The 20,225-nt window shown below is 41.3% G+C and overlaps 2 protein-coding genes and 1 long non-coding RNA gene across 3 annotated transcripts in view; 1 reads left to right on the forward strand and 2 right to left on the reverse strand.

Annotated features, from left to right (window-relative positions):
- Positions 1-8,154: 8,154 nt before the first annotated feature.
- mtx2 (metaxin 2) lies at positions 8,155-12,167 on the reverse strand. The gene is made up of 10 exons (XM_052081215.1): positions 12,006-12,167; positions 11,253-11,300; positions 10,990-11,036; positions 10,837-10,909; positions 10,671-10,747; positions 10,322-10,414; positions 10,120-10,158; positions 9,919-10,044; positions 9,765-9,841; positions 8,155-8,820 (listed from the first exon to the last, which is right to left on the reverse strand). Exons 1-10 carry the CDS (start codon positions 12,043-12,045, stop codon positions 8,661-8,663), a joined length of 780 nt encoding a protein of 259 aa, XP_051937175.1. The 5' UTR covers positions 12,046-12,167; the 3' UTR covers positions 8,155-8,660.
- A 217-nt stretch (positions 12,168-12,384) lies between these two features.
- Positions 12,385-20,225, forward strand: part of LOC127610778 (uncharacterized) — a 38,369-nt gene continuing 30,528 nt past the window's right edge. Inside the window, exon 1 of the long non-coding RNA XR_007965040.1 lies at positions 12,385-12,525. This is a non-coding gene — a long non-coding RNA (uncharacterized LOC127610778). The remainder of the gene's footprint in view (positions 12,526-20,225) is intronic.
- LOC127610776 (homeobox protein Hox-D4b-like) lies at positions 13,431-18,943 on the reverse strand. Its single transcript, XM_052081216.1, has 2 exons — positions 15,987-18,943; positions 13,431-14,607 (listed from the first exon to the last, which is right to left on the reverse strand). Exons 1-2 carry the CDS (start codon positions 16,447-16,449, stop codon positions 14,333-14,335), a joined length of 738 nt encoding a protein of 245 aa, XP_051937176.1. The 5' UTR covers positions 16,450-18,943; the 3' UTR covers positions 13,431-14,332.

Consider the following 20,225-nt stretch of genomic DNA (forward strand, 5'->3'; position numbering starts at 1 on the left):
ACACACACACGCACACACGCACACACGCAGAGCGTTTTCCATATTTACCGTCCGGGGGCAGCGTTCTGCGATTAACACAAAACTCTTCAGTCCCACTCAATATGGATTAATTGCCTAGAAATAACCCTCATTAATCTTCCATAACAGTAATGACATTACCATCATTAAGAGGATAACCGTGGTTAGCATCATTTAGCTGCCCACATTCATGTGTGTCCTTGTGTGGGTCTATTTGTGTGCGTGAGTGTGTGTGTGTGTGTGTGTGTGTGTGTGCGTGTGTGTGAGTGTGTGTGTGTGTGTGTGTGCGTGTGCGTGTTTGTGTGTTTGTGTGTGTGTGTGTGTGGGGGGGGGGGGGGTTGTAAGTGAGGAAGTTCCAAAACATTGAATTAAATAAATGTACTCTCAGTGGACAAAAATATTGGGACAGACTCCACCTCCAGGAAGTGAAGAAAGTGTTGCTCAGCAGGCTTGAGCTCAGTGATGGTGGACAGAGGATTTTTTAAACCAGTAGCAAGAAAGAAGAAGGAAAGAATAGATGTGATAACCTTTTAGTTTTATTGAACAATGGTGAAGTAATTTTAATTTTATTTAAAAAAAAACATTTTTTTGAAGTCGAATTGGTAATTAAATTAACATTAATATGGATTCATTATCTAATATCATTGTATTTCATTAATAACTCATTCCTTGCTTCACACATCAACATTCATTTTACTGGGGTGGTAGTGACATATTACTCATTATTATTTAGTTTTAAAACAAGTGTAACCTATTTTTGAATTTCAATGTTTTGAAATTAAAAACAATTAAAATTTAAATCAATAACAATCAGTAAAATAAAATTATGAAGAAATAATTGAATAATTCATTCATTTGTTGTATCCGTCTGTGCATTCTCCAAAGCGCTTCAGCTGACTTCGGGCAGTAGGCGGGGTACACCCTCAACTGGTTGCCAGCCAATCACAGGGCACACATAGACGGACTACCATTCACGCTTCCAGTCACACCTAGGGATAATTCAGGATGTTCGATTCACCTTTCCTGCATGTTTTTGGAATATGGGAGGAAACCGGAGCACCCGGAGAAAACCCACATAGGCACGGGGGAGAAACTCCACACAGGAAGGCCAGAGCCACAATCGAAACCATGACCTCTGCACTGTAAGGTCGACGTGCTAAGCAGTTGATCACCGTGCCACCTCATTTCTAGTATTTAATTTTTTTTAATCATTTAAATCTAATTTTACATTGAGTGATTATAAAGAATCTAAATCAAATGTAAAAAAAAAAAAAAAATTCGGGTCTCATGATAGGGGCTATTCAAACTAAGTTATTATTTTTTTTATCATTATTATCATTGTTATTATTATTGTGAAATCATAACATTTTCCCACATGTACTGCACATTCTAGAATTTTTTGAAGCTGGAACACCAATTCTTCATTTTCATGCTTTCCAAAGAGAAACATGGAAATTAGAGCAACTTAAACGTCTCCCGGAATTATGGAACACATTATGTTTCACTTTGTGGATTCGGCTGTTCAAATATCATCATGAGAAACACATTACATGCGCACGCATACGCACGCACGTGTATACACACCCTCATTGTTGTTCCAGCTGTGTCAGAAGGAAAACACACATTCCACAGACACACAATGGATGGAAGCACACTCTTCCTCATGTGTCAAACTCATTAATGTTGTGTGCATTGGAAAGTCCAAGTTGACTAATCCCGATGATGTTGTTGATAGGGTGAAGGGTGGTGAACAAATGAAAAATTCAAATGCAAGACGCTCTTTTGCCAAAAACATCAAAGAAAAGGTTATTTGTTCGTCTTCTGGCCACGTTCCATTTAGCTTTGTCAAAAGCGAAGCAGCATGATCACACACAAATACAAGCGACCAGTGACATTAGTCAATCTTGTTGTATTCATACTTTAATTCACAGGGTTGCATGTTTTTGGAATGTGGGAGGAAACCGGAGTACCCGGAGAAAACCCACGCAGGCATGGGAAGAACATGCAAACTCCACACAGGAAGGCTGGAGCCAGAATCAAACCTCGCACCTCTGCACTGTGAGGCGGACGTGCTAGCCAGTCATTAATCACTAAATAAATAGAATTAAAATGTTCAAACATAAACATACATGTAATTTTAAACCTTTTGACATAATGTTGAAACAATTGTTAATGCATTTTGGCTAATTCATTTTTTAACAAGGCTTTTTCTAATATCTGATGCCTTTGCTCTGACTGTCTCTTTAATAAGCCGCTCTCGCACAACTCTAATTGCCCCACGGGGATAAATAAAGTTTTATGAATCTGAATTTTAATGAAATACACCTCTTTAAGCCCCCAAATTTGGCTATTAAATTGTCCGTATTTATTTTTGTATCATTTTTGATCATTTTCTCATTTATCACTTATGAATAGTAAAAGTGACAAACTCTTGTTTTAACCCTTGTCTTCAAAGTTACCAAATTCACTCAACTTTGCCCGCCCCTGCTCTAATCAGCAAAGCCGCACTGTTTAGTCTACACACACACAAACACACACACACACACAAACACGCTTACACACTCGCTCACACATTCTTTATGTTTCACATAATCATTGAATTTCACTGCCCGTGTTATGTGTGTGATTGCGGTCTTTGAGGCCACACACACACACCCACACATCAAGAGTTAGGTCATAAGTGAGAGAGTGATCCAGGAAGTGAAACACACCTCAGATTACAGCTAAACAAGGATGGCTAACATGTTCAACGTGCGCTTTTTCACATTTTCACATCATGAGCGGCTTTCTGGGCCGCGCTGATTGAAACCTTTCCCTGTGCTCTCAAAACACAAGAGGCCAGTGTGAAAACAAACTGGACTTTCTCAAGCCAGCTCAATTTCTCTGTCCCTTTCTTCTTCCGTTGTGGTAAAAGTACTCGCACTCTGTACTTAAGTAAAAGTACCGATAGTTATGTGAAGAAAGACTATGGTAAAAAGAGATTTACAATGGAGCCCCTGCATAGGCGTGGTTCAACATATATTTCAGTTTTGATCTTTTATTTGCGAAAAAGAAACTTGCTTGTTTGCGATTTTATGTAACGTAGCAAAAATGTCCAAAAACTATTATTTTTATTTTCCTGACAAAATACCGTCTACAGTACATATGAAATTAGCTGAATCATGTCTTTTATTTAGACAAATAACTTTTAACACTCCTCTGAAATCATGCCAAAAAAAAAAAAAACAATCAAACAAGTTGTCCGCTCAAACAAACTTGGGTGACATCTAATCACAAATCTAACTGCAGCCATGTGATCGACGGTCAGCAAAATTAAAAGGTTAAAATGATTTTTTTTTTTTACTGACAATTCCTGAATGCATAATACCCGTTTTGATAACTTGGCGTAATGGAGGGAAAAAATGGGCTTGTTCATGTTGGCTCAGGCTTTTATGCTAACAAAACAATGCTTTTCCATAACTTTGCTAACATAGTGAATTGACGAACAAAAAATTCGAAATTTCTTACAATAACTTATTAGAATCCGAAACAATAGAAAGAGGCTTCAACACACTTGATCACTCCAAGCAAATCTCAAGTTGACTTCATTAATTTTGTTAACGAAAGCTAACTAGCATAGGTTAACCTGACCATCAGGTCGGCTTGAATCCTAAATAGTATCATGACAACTAAAAGAATCGCAATTTTCACATGACTGCATTCATGGAAACAAACGTAATCAGAAACTGTGACGTTTTCATTGCATTGATTCAAATTATTGGGTGAGGCGTGTGGGGTCCACCTTGAAGTTACCAAATCTATTTCCTGGCTCAATAAAGATCAACAGGTGTGTGCTATCTGGGTCATCTTTTTATCCTTAAAGATCAATAAAGTTCTTGTATAGAAAAACCTACACTGAGATCATCTCGGCTCGGCCGTGTTTTCACAGTGAAGTCAGAGTGAAAACCTTCTAATACGCCTTAATCCACTTTTGCGGCATAAGCTCTCTTTCATTGGGACCGCTCGGTTTACACGCGTGAGTCCGCGGACTGGTCGGGTTGAAGAGTCCATGCTAGCATGACGCCTGTCATCGTGATGCTACGGTTATATTAGGAAACCATCAAGAGCTCATCAACTATGTGCATTGCACCAGGGTAGTCTATTTTTATGTTGACTATTTGTGTGGCTTTCATATTTGGATTTTTACAACCCGTTTAGGCAGGAATGCGGTTAAGTGCTTGACTTTAAGGAGCAACGAGTCTCAAGTTCAGCGATGGATTAAGGGGTTCTATTTATATTCCATTTGAATTTAGTTGATCTTTTTTATTTTTCCAACAACCTGTTTAGGCAGCAAAAGCGTTTTAAAAGTTTGGCTGTGCTGTGTCTTTGGTTCAAGACCATCGATGGGTCAAGCGGTTCTCTTTTATTCATATTATTTCTGTTTTTTTACAGCAACCATATTAGGTGGTAAATTATTCAAGGTTGCAACCCGTTTGGGCAGCTGAGCAGATAAGGAAATGCCTTTAAGGAGCAAAAATACTTGCGTTTGAGGACAGCAAAGGAACAAGTGATTCTCTTTTTATTTAATTAATTTCTCATGTTTTTGTTTGGATTTTTTTCAGCAACCCTTTTAGGCAGCAAAGCAGTTAAATTTCAAATTTAGGGAGTAGAAATCCAAACCTCACATTAAAAAATTGCAATTCGATGAGTGGTTGATTCATATTATTTGTATTTGTTTGCCATTACATTTTTACAGCTCAGGCAGTGCCATTCCACTCAAAACCAGTAAGTGGAAGTGATTACAATCTTTTATCTTCACTACCCCAGTGCAAGTGGACTGTAACATCCCCAGAAATGATGATTTTCTGGATCTGCACCAAAATGTGACGCCAGTATAACAAGATATTTACAACTCAATAGTCTTTCTGCCAGTTTGTTGCAGTCATATTCAGAATCAATGCGCCGTCGCTATTAGCCTGCGCTAAGTGCGTCATTCACCTGTGCTTGAGGGCATTTTGGAGCTATTCGATGGCCTTCTTTGAGGATTTTTGAATGGATGTCACCCGGCAGCCTCACACACACACACACACACACACACACACACACCCAAAGCCAAGTGATGGATACAAAATGAGTTGCTCAGTACAAATTGGCAGAATAACCTTGACAGGTTTAAGCCTGACGCAGTTTTCCCATTGAGGCACCGCCGACGTGATGCTTGCTGCAGTAAAGATGTTTTTGTTTATCAAAGTCAACTGTGAAGAAGGATGCGATTGACTAGATGGGTATAAATGTGTGTTCATTTGTGTGGGGGGGGGGGCAGGGGGGGAGTCTGAGAGAGACAGAGGGGGGAAGGATTATACACACACAGCTAATCTCTTTATTCCACTCAAATCTACAGTACATCTCCCCTCTAGACAGAAAAAAAATACTTCCTGGTGCTTTGGGAGTGAGCACATACACATACACCCGATTAGATTTGTAAGAGTGTGGGTGAAGCAATAAATTCAGACCCGACTAGTGCTCTGACTAAATGTATTGATTCTCTCAAATTCTTTGTTCTTGTTTATGAGCTAGCTGCATATTCTCCATTTGAGTGAAAATTGAGTTTGGTGTGTTAATGAAGATGTGTGACGCTAATTAGCCTGCAGCTACCTCATCTTGTGTAAAGTCATTTTCCTCACTCGCTTCAATGTGGGGGGACTTTCGTCGACCCACTTAATGTCACGGCCTTCATTCTCACGAACATTTATGACATTTATTTTTTTTTGGGGGGGGGTCTACACTGAGTTCCACTCACTTGAATCATTTGCATGTCCCTGAAGACTGAATTTAGATAGGAGAGGGCTTGTTTACATGTTACACGTCAACTCAGATCAAGTGCGGCAGGAATGTGAAAATAGACGCTCCCCTTGCTTTAATATTGCACCTCCACGCCTTGCATATAATTCCTCTGTGTGTGTGTGTGCGTGTGTGTGTGTGTGTGTGTGTGTGTGTGTGTGTGTGTGTGTGTGTGTGTGTGTGTGTGTGTGTGTGTGTGTGTGTGTGTGTGCGTGTGTGTGTCTGTGTGTGTGCGTGTTTGCCTGATGTTGCATCATGAAGTTCCACACATCAGGAAAGTGATAATCAACAGCTGCTGTGCTCATGTGTCAGTGTTGTAACGATTACCAAGCTATTAATATAATTGTGAAGGGGTGGCAATTTTCACATTCGTGTTGTTGTGAACATTAAGAAGCCACTGTGCGAAAAACAGGTTAAATCCATCATCCATATTCAACGCCGCTTATCATGAAAAGGGCCACGGAGGGATGGTGGTGGTGGGGGTTGTTGGAGCCTATCCCAGCGGGTGGAAGGCGGACTCTAACCTGAACCGGTCGCGAGTCAGTCAAAGAGCAAGAGATTACATGAAAATTTGATATTGTTCTTTGATTGGTAATTGGACTACGAAAGGACAAATAATTCGGTACATTTTAGAGCATTGTTTGACGTTGTTGGCTCCCAGAATCGTTCGTGGTCGGTGTGTTGTCTCTCGTAATATAATATTTACACAAGTTTCCATCCTCAAGTACAGTACAGAGTACACTTATCTGTAATTAAGTTACGTTTTATCCTCAACACAGCTCATTGCTTTCGAGTTGCACTTACAGCCTTCTACCGCCCTCATGTGGAAAAACATTGTAAATACAACTACATGACAGCGCACGCACACACACACACACGCACAGTATATCCAGGAAGTCTTCACAGCGTTTCCATTTTTCCACATTTTTTTATGTTATAGGCAGTCTCATCCCGAAATGACTGTCACAGGGATCATTGATCAGATTTTGGTTTGGGATCTGGTTGCTCCCCTCAAGGACATTTGCTGAGATGTCCTGAAGCCGCTCCCTCATTGTCTTGGCTGTGTGCTTGGGGTTGGATCAAATCCTCACCTCAGTCTGAGATCCTGAGTAGTATGAAACAGGTTTTCATCCAGGAGCTTTCTGTAGATTGCTGCATTCATCTTTCTGTCAATCCTGACTAGTCTTTCAGTTCATACCGCTGAACAACATCCCCACTGCATGATATTGCCATAACTGTGCTTTACTGTTGGCATGGTACTGGGCAGGTCTCCGCCTGCTTTCCTCCAAGCATGAGAGCTGATATAGACAGCTGAGCTTTTCCAAATCATGTCCAATCAAATGCCCAGTACGGTATTAAAAATGGATGAATAGAATCGCAAAAATTTGCAGCTGCACACACTGAATGATGTTTTCAGGTAGCCACAAGCACGTGTACAATGCGTTGCTCCATTAAGAGCAACACTAGGAGAACATTTCAAAGGAGCGGAAGCTTCCGAAATGCAATGTCATCAATGACAAGTTCATTTCTTTTCTGTGTCTGTGTTTATTTTTCTTCCTGCTCTGTGCATCTGCTGGCTTGCCGATGACCTCTGAACCCAACGGGGTCATCACTCAGGCTACTTCGGCACCGGGAAGTTCAAAGGTCAGGAACCCAACCTGAGAGGAAGCAAGCAAGACAGAAACACAGACAGAAAAACAGAGGGCATAGAAAGGTAACACACACACACACACAAACACACACACACGGTCTCAGGTTCACAAAATGTCTTTGAGCAAGACATTCAGAATTTATGATCTTACAATTGAGCTAATTTACCCAATTCCACCCCCACAGTTTCTCTGCCCATGATTTCCATCCTCGGCTGGGGGAGTTTTTCAAGCCACGTCCTGACTACGCCATGTTAAACACTATCACGTCAAAGCTAAAAAGGTAAGCAGAGATGCATTGATTTAATTGCTCGTGAAGATTTTAGTGTGGTGATAATTTAGTTTGTTAATGTCTCCACTGCATGTGCCTCATAAACACATAACCAAATTAACAAGTCTTTAGTGTAGTCATGTATGAAGAGCTGCCTCCATCAGTAAAAATGCTTTTAATACATCTACACGGGCACTCCTTTTTTTCCACACACCGGGCTGCACTTCAATATGTAGAACCCTCTTGCCTACTCACAACGCCCTCACTCTTTCCACAGGTTAACAAAATACAAACTTGTCATTGGTCCAGGAGTAGATTGCAAACTTGCATAAGTTAGGACCACTACCTCAAAACAGGGTGATATCAGTCAGACCCCCCCCCCCAAAAAAAACTGTGCAACTTTAAAACATTCTGAATTTTTCTTTTAATCTATTGTACGTTTTTTTTTGATGAATGAATGTAACAGTCCTTTTCTGGAGACAAGTTACTGTGAATGGCTTACAAAAAAAAGAAGCATAGTTCTCCATTGATACAATTTTATTTGACAGGCACCTTACATTCACAAAAAGAAAACTAATACTCTTCATCATTATATTCATGCAATGTTTTTCTTGCCCATAGTAAGGAGGAGACATTTGTCACTTTGGAATATTCGAAAAACACTAAGTGCTACTATGACTAGTAGTAGTAATAATAATAACAATAATTATAATAAGAATAATAAATACATTGTTTGGAATCCTTTAGGGACCAGCAGATGTGTTTTTCTGAATGTCCAAGAACCAGAAGCAGCAACAATAAAGGTATGTGAATGGTGAGTTTACCGGCTTCGAGTTAGGTACAAACGATGTCTGGTAGTTTGGTTTGGAGCATTGGTGGTGTGGGGGCGGAGGAGGTCCCCTTTAGGAAGTCCTGTCCTCAAAGTAGGTCTGCTCGATGCGCCTACAAAAAGACAGCAGGTTTCCGTAGCCCCGCACGCGCTCGGCTAGCTCGGTGCTGGTCAGCCGGGTGGTTAGGATGGTGAATAAGTGACCAAACACCAGCGCGTCCAGCTCAGTCGGCCTGAAGAAATATACAAATTCGTGGTAAACTACAGTATGCATGCAATGTACAAATATAAATACATTCAATTACAAGCCTTTTGGAGGGAGGGTTAATTATTCCCCAGTGGCATTGCTTTTTTATTTTTTTATCTTTTTATTGTAAATAAACTCGGGGTGTACATGAAAGTCGGATAAAACAATAAATCTGGTTGAAATGTTCCAATATGAGAAGTATGACCATGATTAAACACAAATAGCATGTAGTGGTGTTGAAGTTACACTCATTGAAATCAATGGGTGCAAGATTCAACACCATGTCATGTTTAACACTGTATGATTTGCGAATTGTTTGCAATAGTATTGGTTATTTCTGTGTCGTCTTTGCCTGGTCGTGACATCTGTGGAGCAATTTGGGCACGGAGCTTGTTTCATGTATTCCATCAATGTAAGCACAGGCATATTGGTCACATGGGAAAAAGGTATTAATAGGCTTTAGATGGGAATTGAGTACTGAGAACATACATTGAAATCCGGACCAAATGGGAATCTGAGTAATTACAGCCTTTTGCCACGGGGCGGTGCTAAAGACACAATTTCATGTTTTTACTTTTTTTTCTTGTAATATGTAGAACATATAATATTGGAAATACAGATGCAAGGGTACTTCCTATTCACACGGTAGTACTATTAACACTAAAAATGCCCCCCCCCCCAAAAAATACCCCCCGCAGCTCTTAGGACAGAGGTGGGCAAAGTAGACATAAATGATGATCGTAACCTGTTATATCATATTTCTTGTGCCCATTTAATCGTTTTCCTTAAAATTGGTTTACACAATTTTTATTTAGTATTTTTATTCATTTATCAAATTAAATAACAGTTAGTCAATTTATTGTAAATAATAAAACAGCGAACTGCAACTAGGCGGGCGTCACTTTCCTCAAAATGGCACCTCATACATACTGTTTATTAAAGAAGAAAGGCTGCATTCCGAGGCGCTGCGAGAGAGCCTGACAGCACTGACTCACATCCTCGTAAACCTGAAAGGCAAAAGAGGAGAGGGAGTGACCACGCCGCTAAACGTGTTAAGTGGACTTCCACAATAATAATTGCTAACCTGCTCCAGGTTTTTCCCTCCCCATCCGATGGCGTTCATCTTCCGCCGCACCTCCCACTGCTTCTGGTAGGCCAGGATGGTGCTGAGGGGCCACGAGTAGGGGCTGCTGTACCTGGGGCGAGTGATCTAAACCCCACAGAGACGTGTCAGAGAGGGGTAGACGTAACTTTGAAGATGCTTGATGAAAAAGAGAGGACTCACCTCAGCAGCTGTGCCGTCGTCACACCACTGGATGTACAGCTGGAGAAGACAATATAAATATATACATCACAGAAAAAAAACACATGAGCCAGAGGTGGGTGAGGCACAAACATGCATGCAAATGGCCACAATGGCCTCAATTTGAGCCAGGAAAAATCCTTAAGTGTGCCAGACTGTATCCCTGCATATGTGTGTAAAGTACCTCAGCCGTCAGCAGCATGTTGTTGACCAGCTCCATGTACGCTTTCATTTCGGCCCTCTGGATGTCATCCAAGCCCTCGCTCAGAGAGTGACCCTGGTGTGACAAGAAAAATCCTCAAATTAATTCAATTTGTGAATAAAATATAACTTACAATCAGATCTAGCTAAGACAGAGCTCTACGTTGTATTGCTTTTAGGACTTATTAACTGAGGTCAAGTATTATTATTATTATTATTTAACAATTGACCTTTGATGTCAAAATGCAACTTTAAAAATTTCATGTGCAAATAATGTTTTAAGACAACTCAGTTTAGGGGTCAACTCATGTCCATGTGTAATTTTCATTCACCTTGGCTTTGGTAAACTGCACTATTGGACCCAGTTCTGACACCACCTGGTTTCCCACATGGATAAAGGGAATCTTGCCTGCAGAAAAAAAACGTAAAAACAGTTTAGACAACATTTGCCACTCGAACATAAAACATTAACAATACTGCACTTGTACAGTAACTCACCAGAAGGCGACATGTACTCGGCATTTGCTTTGCAGACCACCTGCACGGGGAGACCACACATCCGCAGGTAGGCCTGTACAGGAGGCAAAACAGGCTCAGAGGACACATCATGGGGCACCTAATCCTGATACAGCCCCACAAAAAGGATTTTACCTGCACAGCAAGGGATGAGGCGCATTCTGACAGCAATATCTGATCCTCTGCACAAGTCAAAATGTATATATCATTGTTGTTAAATTTTGTTCCTGTTTTCATCACTACAGCGAAATACTTAAGAAATACAGAGAAATCTCTCATTGAATAGGTTTAAATATATGATATGATATGATATGATATGATATGATATGATATGATATGATATGATATGATATGATATGATATGATATGATCAGGAGGGGGTGGGGCGGGATACTCACCCTTCAGTGGTTGGTACAAGGTTGCACTCTCAGGCCAAGGCTCAGCAGCTGTCCAAGTCATAAGCACAAGATATTCATATTTTACTGGCTAAATAACAAAATATTTATAAATATTGTTTTAAGTGATGTCTTTTTCGCTGTGCTAACATTGTGGATGGATAACATTCGGAGTATATTACTACACTGCTTCCAACCCAAAATGTATAATTTTAAAGAGGTGGAATTCGATCGGGTCGGAAGTTAGAAGCGTCCCCGCAAAATGGCGGCTCGGACGTGTTTCTTGGTGGACAAGGGGGAGGGAGGAATGCCAATGTCAACAGATTCCAAAACTGGGAGCAACAGCACAAACCTAGGTAGGACAGTTACGTCTTATGGTTTAAATTGTAGTTAAGTTTGAAAACGTCATCCAAAACCGGTGTTTAGTGGAGACTATGCTACCGGAAACCATGTTTCGCAGGTAAATTCACTTCAGGGAATTTCAGTCAAACCCTGCATTTCTTGCGTAAGTAAAATATGTACTTTTAACTCGGAACCTTCCCTTGGCGTAAATATTACATTATCATTGCACAACACTGACAGCGTGCATGTGCGCCATGCATCGAAGCTAAAGACTCGCAGTTAATGCTGGCGTTACATCGAAACATTATCTTATGCTTAACTTTTAATATGCTTTGCCACCGCTGCAGAAAGAAGTCGTTAGCGAACCCGCTGCTTCACTAAAGTCAGGATGTGTTGACGCCAAAAGATCTTTACCTGCCATTTGTGACACAAAGGCGTCCGCTGCAAGAGACATGTTTGATTATAATTCCTCCCTTTAAATATTCTATTTATTACAAAGCTGAGGTCGGCTCTGTTTCATGGGAGTTTGAGGGCAAAGCTTGGAGTCAGTCACCGACTGGTCCACAGGAAATTCTCAGTCCGGCAGGCAACGCTTAACGCGAACATTTGTTCCGCTTCGAGGCTGGAAGGTCCAATGCATTGATTTCCTCTTTGGCCCATTAAAGCTAAGCTAGAAAGATGCACTGGGTGATTTCTATTCATAAAAACGGATCAGAAGAAACACAGACGTCCTATTAAAACATTATTATCAGAAGCTAAGGGTTAATGCTCAGACTGGTCTGCGTACCCTTTTGCTTGACGACAATGACATACTGACTGATGTTTTCCTTTAAGGTGCAATGCACGAATTAACCACATGAGGACGTCGTTGTTCCAACAGCGATATTGGCGGAAAGCGCGTAACGTTTCAAGATGGGCAAAAAGAACAAGAAAGGTACTCTTTGTTTTATGTGCACGAGTTTAACCTGTAGATGATGATGCATTATGTATGTGATGTCGACCTATCCTGCGATTAAACTGATTGAACTCCATTGAGCTAATTGGATCCGTGTGGAGGTTTCCAGATTGTTTATTTAGGTCACATTTTGGATCCATCTGTCGCAAATGTGCTCAGTCAGTCTGCAGTGCATGGTCCTTTTTTGATGAATCTCTTGTGACTTTTCCTGCCCATTTGTCTCCAACGGAAGCCTCCAATTAAAGAAACTCATTTCCCACCAACCGCCACCAGAAGCGACCCATATAGCATTTGTCCTGCACCCGACATCTTTTATTTGAGTCTTCCACAACATAAACATGTGCCAAATGCAACGAATCCGCGATTTTTCTTAATCCGACTCATTATTGATTGAGGATTATTCAATATATTTCGTATATTTATAAAACCGTAACCAGTCCATATTTCTTTATTTACAACGTTTTCACGACACTTTTACTTGAATTAAAAACCAAACGCAGTTTTAAACTTAGCCTGAAAAGCCATTTCCATGCAATACTCACTTCTTTATCTCCTTTTTTTGCACGTTTACTTGAAATGTCTGTTGTCATGTTTGCGCACCAAGTACAGACTTTCACCTCATCTATTTCTTCGTTTCACTTCGTTAGTTCATATTTCTTGAAAACACAACTTAATGCGCAGCGTTTTGGCACCAAAGAGACTTTAATAGCATTCAAGACCCAAACATTCCATATGTATTTCTGTTACTTTTTCCCCATCTCTATAATCCACCTTTTCTTAAAACTCGTCGTTTTCCGACCAAATACAGACTTTCGGGTAAAACTTATTTTCGATTCATTTATTTCTTTATTTCCTTTACCTAATAAGACTTCATCTGCAAAATGTTCACACAAAATTGAGACTGATGTGTCTTCTCGTTTATTTTAACACTGTGTGTGTGCATGTGTGCAAGAGAGATGGAGACAATACAATTACAATGTAAAGTTTTTATTTACTTAACCAAGATTTTTTATTTTTTTACCAAAAAGTTTTTCTACATATAAAAGTCGTACACTGATGATTTTTTTTTTTTTGCTGTACCTTTTTCACATACAAAACGACACCGTTGCTGTTACCAAGAATAAAATATGTTATAAACATACACATAATAAAAAATAATAAGTACTGACAGAGGCAAATTAGCATATTAAACTGGAATCTAAAAGAATAAGGGGGAAAACACTATTATTCTTTGTATTTTGGTGCTGGATGGACTTAAAAACCCTGTAAGGAAACCCTGAGACAAATATACAAACACCTTTTGGAGCTCACTTGTGTACGCGTGTGTGCGTGTGCGCGCGTGTGTGTGTGTGTGTGTGTGTGTGTGTGTGTGTGTGTGTGTGTGTGTGTGTGCGTGCGTGCGTGCGTGTGCTGCACGCTTTGGCACATAACAGTACAAGCCCATTTGTCGCCTTTGTCATCTTTGCGTTTGCGTTTTGGTCATGTGCATACAAGTAATACTCTGCCTCACAATTATACAACCCTGTATTATATTTTTTTACCCTGTAGAAATAATAATAATGATAATAATAATAATCAGGAGGAAAAAATTATGTAACCCTGTTCTCTCCAAAACAAACCATGAATGCTTCCAGGAGATCCAGAACTCGAACAAAAATGATGACGATACTAGGCTGTATATATAAAGCTAGATGCATGGATGCTTGAGGAATGTGGGCCTGGATCGTCACTTGGTCTTTTTGGGGGTCCTAAATGCCCCCTTCGCATCACCCCTGGCCCCACAGTCTCACACCGGGAGGGTCACCTTCTCCGCGCTTTTCTTGGCCTTGCTGCGTCCCTTGGTGTTCGGCAGCTTGTTGTCCTTCTTCCAGCGCATGCGCCGGTTCTGGAACCACACCTTGACCTGGCGCTCGGACAGGCAGAGCGCATGCGCCACTTCCACGCGGCGGCGGCGAGTCAGGTAGCGGCTGAAGTGGAACTCCTTCTCCAGTTCCAGCACCTGCTGACGCGTGTAGGCCGTTCGCAGACGCTTGGGCTCCGGGCCCGGGTGGTTCGGGTTCACTGTGGGAGGGCAGGAACGGACAGCGTGACGTCATTTGTTGGTTTGTTTGTTTTAAATGAGAATACGTGCCGATGGGGCAATGGTGTGTTACCGTGCAATATTGTATGAGGAACTGAAAATGAAAATAAAAGGGAGTTGGGTATACATTTACTTGGCATTATATAAAAGCAAATTCTGTAAATTGGTATTGATGTAAGGGGCACTTATTGATTCCAATGAATAGAGTTTTTGGCATTCGCTTTAAGGACGATAAACACGTGGGTGTTGAAAACAAACAAAAAAATATCGACATTGCATGTCGATATTTTTGTGATATTTAAGTGTTCAACAACAGAAACTACTTTTTTTATTAATGAAAGAAATACATTTTTATGGTCAATGTTTTCGTAGCCAATTCCCAGAACACACTACATAAACTTATGTTGTGTTAGTAGTGGCCCGAACTTCTCTTATTAGATGACGATGTGCTTTGAACGTTCTATATGATTGGTCAAAGTCAGATAAAAGTACACAATTTCAGATGAAAGGTATTATAGGTGTTTGAGATCCGCAGATTGGCCATATTTTTTCGATATTGTGCAGCTGGTGTTAATTATTTTCTGTTGTTTCTTCTCTGCGCTTTTCTAGACATAAATATCGAATGCCATAATGGTCTGTAAATGTGTAATCGTCTAGATGTGCTGTGCCTGTGTGTTATATCCGTGTACAAATACTTCCCCTTTTTTTTAAAGATTTGTATTCAAATTTAGAGAGCACCTTTGGTTGAATTTACTGCCAAATATTTTTATATGTCGTATATTTAAGAAAAATCAAAATAATTGTATTCAATCATGTACATTTTTTTATTCAGCCTTGTTGCAATATTTATCTTAATCGGAATAATTGACCACTGTACACCCACTCATATCAGTAGTCGATTTTTTTTTTCATTGCAGTTATTTGAGGCTATTCCTATTACTTGTATTTTGAAAGTGTGTGTTTGCGTGTCCATTTGCGGTTGACCACCAAACTGGTTAAAAAACCATTCTGGACTATTAACGCGCATCTCTTTGTTCGTTGTCAGGGTACACTCACAGATACACACACACACACACACGCGCACGCGCGCGCACAAGCTGCGGCAGAGCCATAAAAGTTTATAGCGGCTGTAATTCTGTCTGACTCTCACTGCGATCGTAAATAACTCACCACAAGAAATGGTGTTCCCAAATGGACAAAACACTAGAACAAGCGTGTGTGTTTGGGGAGGGGTGGGGGTTGTGGTGTTAGATGAGTTGCTGGGGGGCAAGAGGGAGAAATAAAATAATAAAGCAAATGACATCCATAGGGTGTCAGGAAAAGGGTAACCGATAGATGAGAATGGAGGTGTGTTCCTCACCGTGGGCGATGTGCACCTTCTTCATCCAGGGGTATACTACGATTGGCGGCTTGTCTTTGGCCTGGTGACCCCCTCCGGCAACGATTCTCTTCTGCACCTGAGTGGGTTTACTGGCGCACGTCATCCACATCTCCGGGAAGCCCCCCTCTTTGCCCCCGGCGTCGTCGTGGTCGGTGTAGCCGGGGAAGGGCGCACCTTGCTGGGGCAGCCGCTCGGCATCCTCCCGTGGATGCTGCTGCTGCTGCTGCGCCTGCAAGGAATGTTCATAGGCGGTTGCTTGGGGTGCGTAGCCGGGCTCGGGCGGAGGGGCTGCGGCTGCAGGCTGGTAGCGCCCACCGCCGTACGTGCCACAGTCCGGGGGGCTGTTGTAATAGCCCCCCTGGTCAGTAAAATGACTGTAATCTTCTTCGCAAGGCGGGAAGTGCGGCTCGGCGTATTTGCAGCTCACCGCGTAGGACTCCATGATTGATTTATAGCGAGGCTGGTAGGAGAATACTAATTTTTCTTTTTCCTCTCTCTCTCTCTCTCCCTCTACCCTTTCGCCCTGTAGCCCCCTTTCCCCCCCTCTGGCATTAAGCCACCCCGCGGCTGTCAAATAGATGAACGGCCGCGAGGACCACGTGACCCGGCAACTCAGCCAATAGGAGCCCTTGCTTTTTTGCGGCTTTCCCGAAAATATAACGTTTAAAAAAACACATCGTGCTTAATTGGCCTAATGAAGATTTGCTGGCGGGGCTAAATTGGAAAATTGGATGTTTGTGCATTGGAACTGCTGCGTCATTATTTATCTTATCTATATAAACCCATCCATCCGACTACCGCCCCCCTCCCCCTTTCTATATTGAACCCGCACAGTAGATTTATGACTTTTTCGCTGACGGACGGGATCGACCCCCACAGATGGGACCTCGAGCTGAAAAATTAATCGGGCCCATATTGAAGGGACGCGGGGGCCATATTTGGCCTTGTGGCCGCAAGTCAAAGGGCGCACAACAAAACGTGACCGTTCCGCAGAGGGCACGCACACAAGAATGGGACAAAAAGGCCCCAGACAGTGACTAGTAGTTGGCTTTGTTGCGGGTCGGGGTCAGCCCGAGGTGTCCCGTTCACCTCACCGTCATCATCACCGTCCCTGAATAAAAGCCACGTTGGAAAAATGATGCCCCCAAAAAAAGAAGAAAAAAAAAGTGCAAAGGCGTTTAAAAATGATGTTGCTGGCATAGAAACCCCAAAAGTGGCTAAATTGTGCCCTCACGTGAAGATAAATAAATGATAGTCCGTTCTAAACATCCCCAAATAATCATTCATCCGTGCATACGGCTACCCCCCCCCCCCCCCCCCCCGCATTGTTTTGGCATGCAGTTTTTTGCTCAAGTGGAGTCTTTATTTAATCTGACCCAATGCAAGTGAACCTCAAAGCAAATCTGTTTGATCTGGCTTCCAGATTCTAATGAATCGCAGCGATAACCTCAAAGAGGCATTCATTTGCTTTTAGTGGCTTGTTTTACTCACACTTGATTGTTTTATTAGGGGGAAAGTGTCACTCGGTTCTCTTATCTAAATTGATGCATTTAATTTGAGACAATGACGTCGATTTAAATGGGAGGCATTGTTTAATTCAAACGGTTAAGCGAGGTGTAAAAGTGTTGCCTCAACGTCAGGCGATGAAAAAAAATTACATTAGGGCGTTGTTTGTCTGCAAGTACATATACTTTGTATATATATATAGAGTATATATATGCAAATATATGAATTGAAATGCTGCAGGATTAAGTGACTAAAGGAGAGTTAGAATGGTTCGGATGCATGGGTTAAGAAAGGTGCCAGGAAGAGGGGATTTTTTTTGGTGGGGATGGTTGTGAAAATGTCGGAAGTTTGGTAACGTCATCAAGCATAATAATCTACTTTCTGCATGCGAGATTGACATTGCAAATGAAAAATTGTTCTTACGGGTTTGACCTAAATCGATAAATCAAGGTTAAACTCAAAAGTAACAATCCACAAACATGGCCGAAATGTGAGCAAAGTTTTAAAGATGGAACGGTTTGAAACGGTCAAGAAAGGAGGAGGTAAATGTGTACAATATCTCAAATGTGGGTATTTGGCCACAAAAGTGAGGAATTTGGAGAATGTGGGAAATGGTTCCCGAGATGATCTGAAGGAGCTTTGAAGTTGGAATGGTTTGAATCAGTCACATGCTGTGACTGAAATATTTGTCAGTGTTTAAACGGGAAAGAAAATATAAATTTTCAGATGTCTTCACTTTCCTAAGTGAACAATGAAACTGGTTTTCATTAGTTATTCCACAATAGCGTTGGTTTTTTTAAAAAATGGTTCGGACAAATAGTTGGTGCGAATCCCTGTCATGTTTCTTAAAAAAATGACATCGCCAACTACAGGCCTGGAATGCAAATTACAACATTTTAGTAATTTATGGAGGCGATTATTTAGACCGGTTTGACATCTTCTACGTGAAATTTTACCAAAGTGTTTTTGCTCTAGCTGGTCGCGTAAAGTATATAAAAGGCTCATTTGTGCTTGTAGAATACAAAAAGGACTTTCATACATCCATGCATCCATCACGTAGTTATGTCATTGATCCGCCATAACGAGCCAGTCTGAACAAACATTTTCCTCAAATGTGAACAAGAAACAAAAACAAAGAAAAACAACCATACCGTAGTGATCGATAATGTTCGAAGGAAGACGGTGTAGCTAAAAATCAGTTTTCTCCATGTTATTATGGAAGACTTTTCAGTTAGGAGCTGTAGTTCTCTTCTCCGTTCCCCCTCATCTTTTAACATCAATCCTTAATTATCATTTCAAAAGTGCATTCCATATATTTTTTTTTAATCACACACTGGATTAAAAAAATGTTGGTGCTGGAATGAAGTATTTGCATTTCCATTCATTCCAATTGAAAATATAGCTTTGATTTATAACCGTTTCACAAGTGACAAATAAGATCATCAAGTTCATAGCTTGAGGTTTCACTGTACTAGTTATGCGGAAATAGGACTCCTCCATTCACGTTGTTGTACTTCCTTGATGCCAATTTGCCAGCAGATGATGTTTAGGCACAAAAACACAGAATGTGTTTTCAGTGAATAATGGAGAATGGTTTCCAAACAACAATCTTTGAATAGAGTAATGTTGCGAATGCCAACTCAAATATTCTTGTCGCATCTTCGAGTGTTATAGAAAAAGCAGCAAAAATATGGAATGGTTGCACTATCCGGCACATAGCTCAAGATGGGAAAAGACGGGAATTCACATTTTCTGTTCCTGCAACATTTGCTGCAATATAGACGCCTCGATCAATGTTAGAGCTTAAAGGAACCTCAATGGGCCTTACGCTCCTGAGAACTGATTATTTACTTTCCCGATGTGGTCGACTGATTGGTGGAGCGGAGAGTGAAAGGTTTGACTTGACAATTTATCGTGCCATTGGATCTTCTCGCTGAGCAGAAAGCGAAGCCACCCAAACTGAGAACACAAAGAAGCACTTGTGATGCTCTTCGGGTTTCCCGCGCGCGTGATGGATGGTTAGTCGCCGCCCATAGACTCCCCTAGAACCCAATCTGTGACCAAGCAAAGTCCACACACATTCGGTTCTACAGGGTATTTATAGGCGAAGCATGCGCGCTCCTGCTGACGACTTTCACACTCCGGTGTCCTCTTTCGTGGCGGATGTAAAAGGAACGGTCTTGATGCCATTCTTTGTTTCGGGGGAACACGCTTGTTACATGTGTCACGTGTGCGTGAGCGTATTCCTTTAACATGCCAGTAACTCACCGATTGAATCTTCAGGCATGCATTGGTGAAAGGATACTGATAAAAAGTGTGGGGAAGGGGTCCGGGGATCACAATATAATTTACTGAGAATCAGAGCAAAAGTAAGTACTGTAGTAGAAAACCGACAGCCAGTCCCACCTGACTTTGGGCAGAAGGTGGACTACACCCTGAACTGGTCATCAGTCATTTGCCGGGCGCATATAGAGACAAACAACCGTTCACACTGTCACTGAATGAGAACCGATCCAACACTGACTGCACCCAAGATAGGCCAAGTGTACAACTCCAGCAGGGGTGTCAAACTCATTTTAGTCACGGGCCAATTTGGAGTTACGTCTTCCCTCGGAGGGCCGTTATGACCGTGAAACCACAAAATTATTACTTGTACACAACAAATTAATAGAGTACTAGTTTCCAAACCAGTCAAGTCGATTAAAATAGTAT

The sequence above is a fragment of the Hippocampus zosterae genome, chromosome 11, assembly GCF_025434085.1.
Source record: "Hippocampus zosterae strain Florida chromosome 11, ASM2543408v3, whole genome shotgun sequence".
NCBI lineage: Eukaryota > Metazoa > Chordata > Actinopteri > Syngnathiformes > Syngnathidae > Hippocampus > Hippocampus zosterae.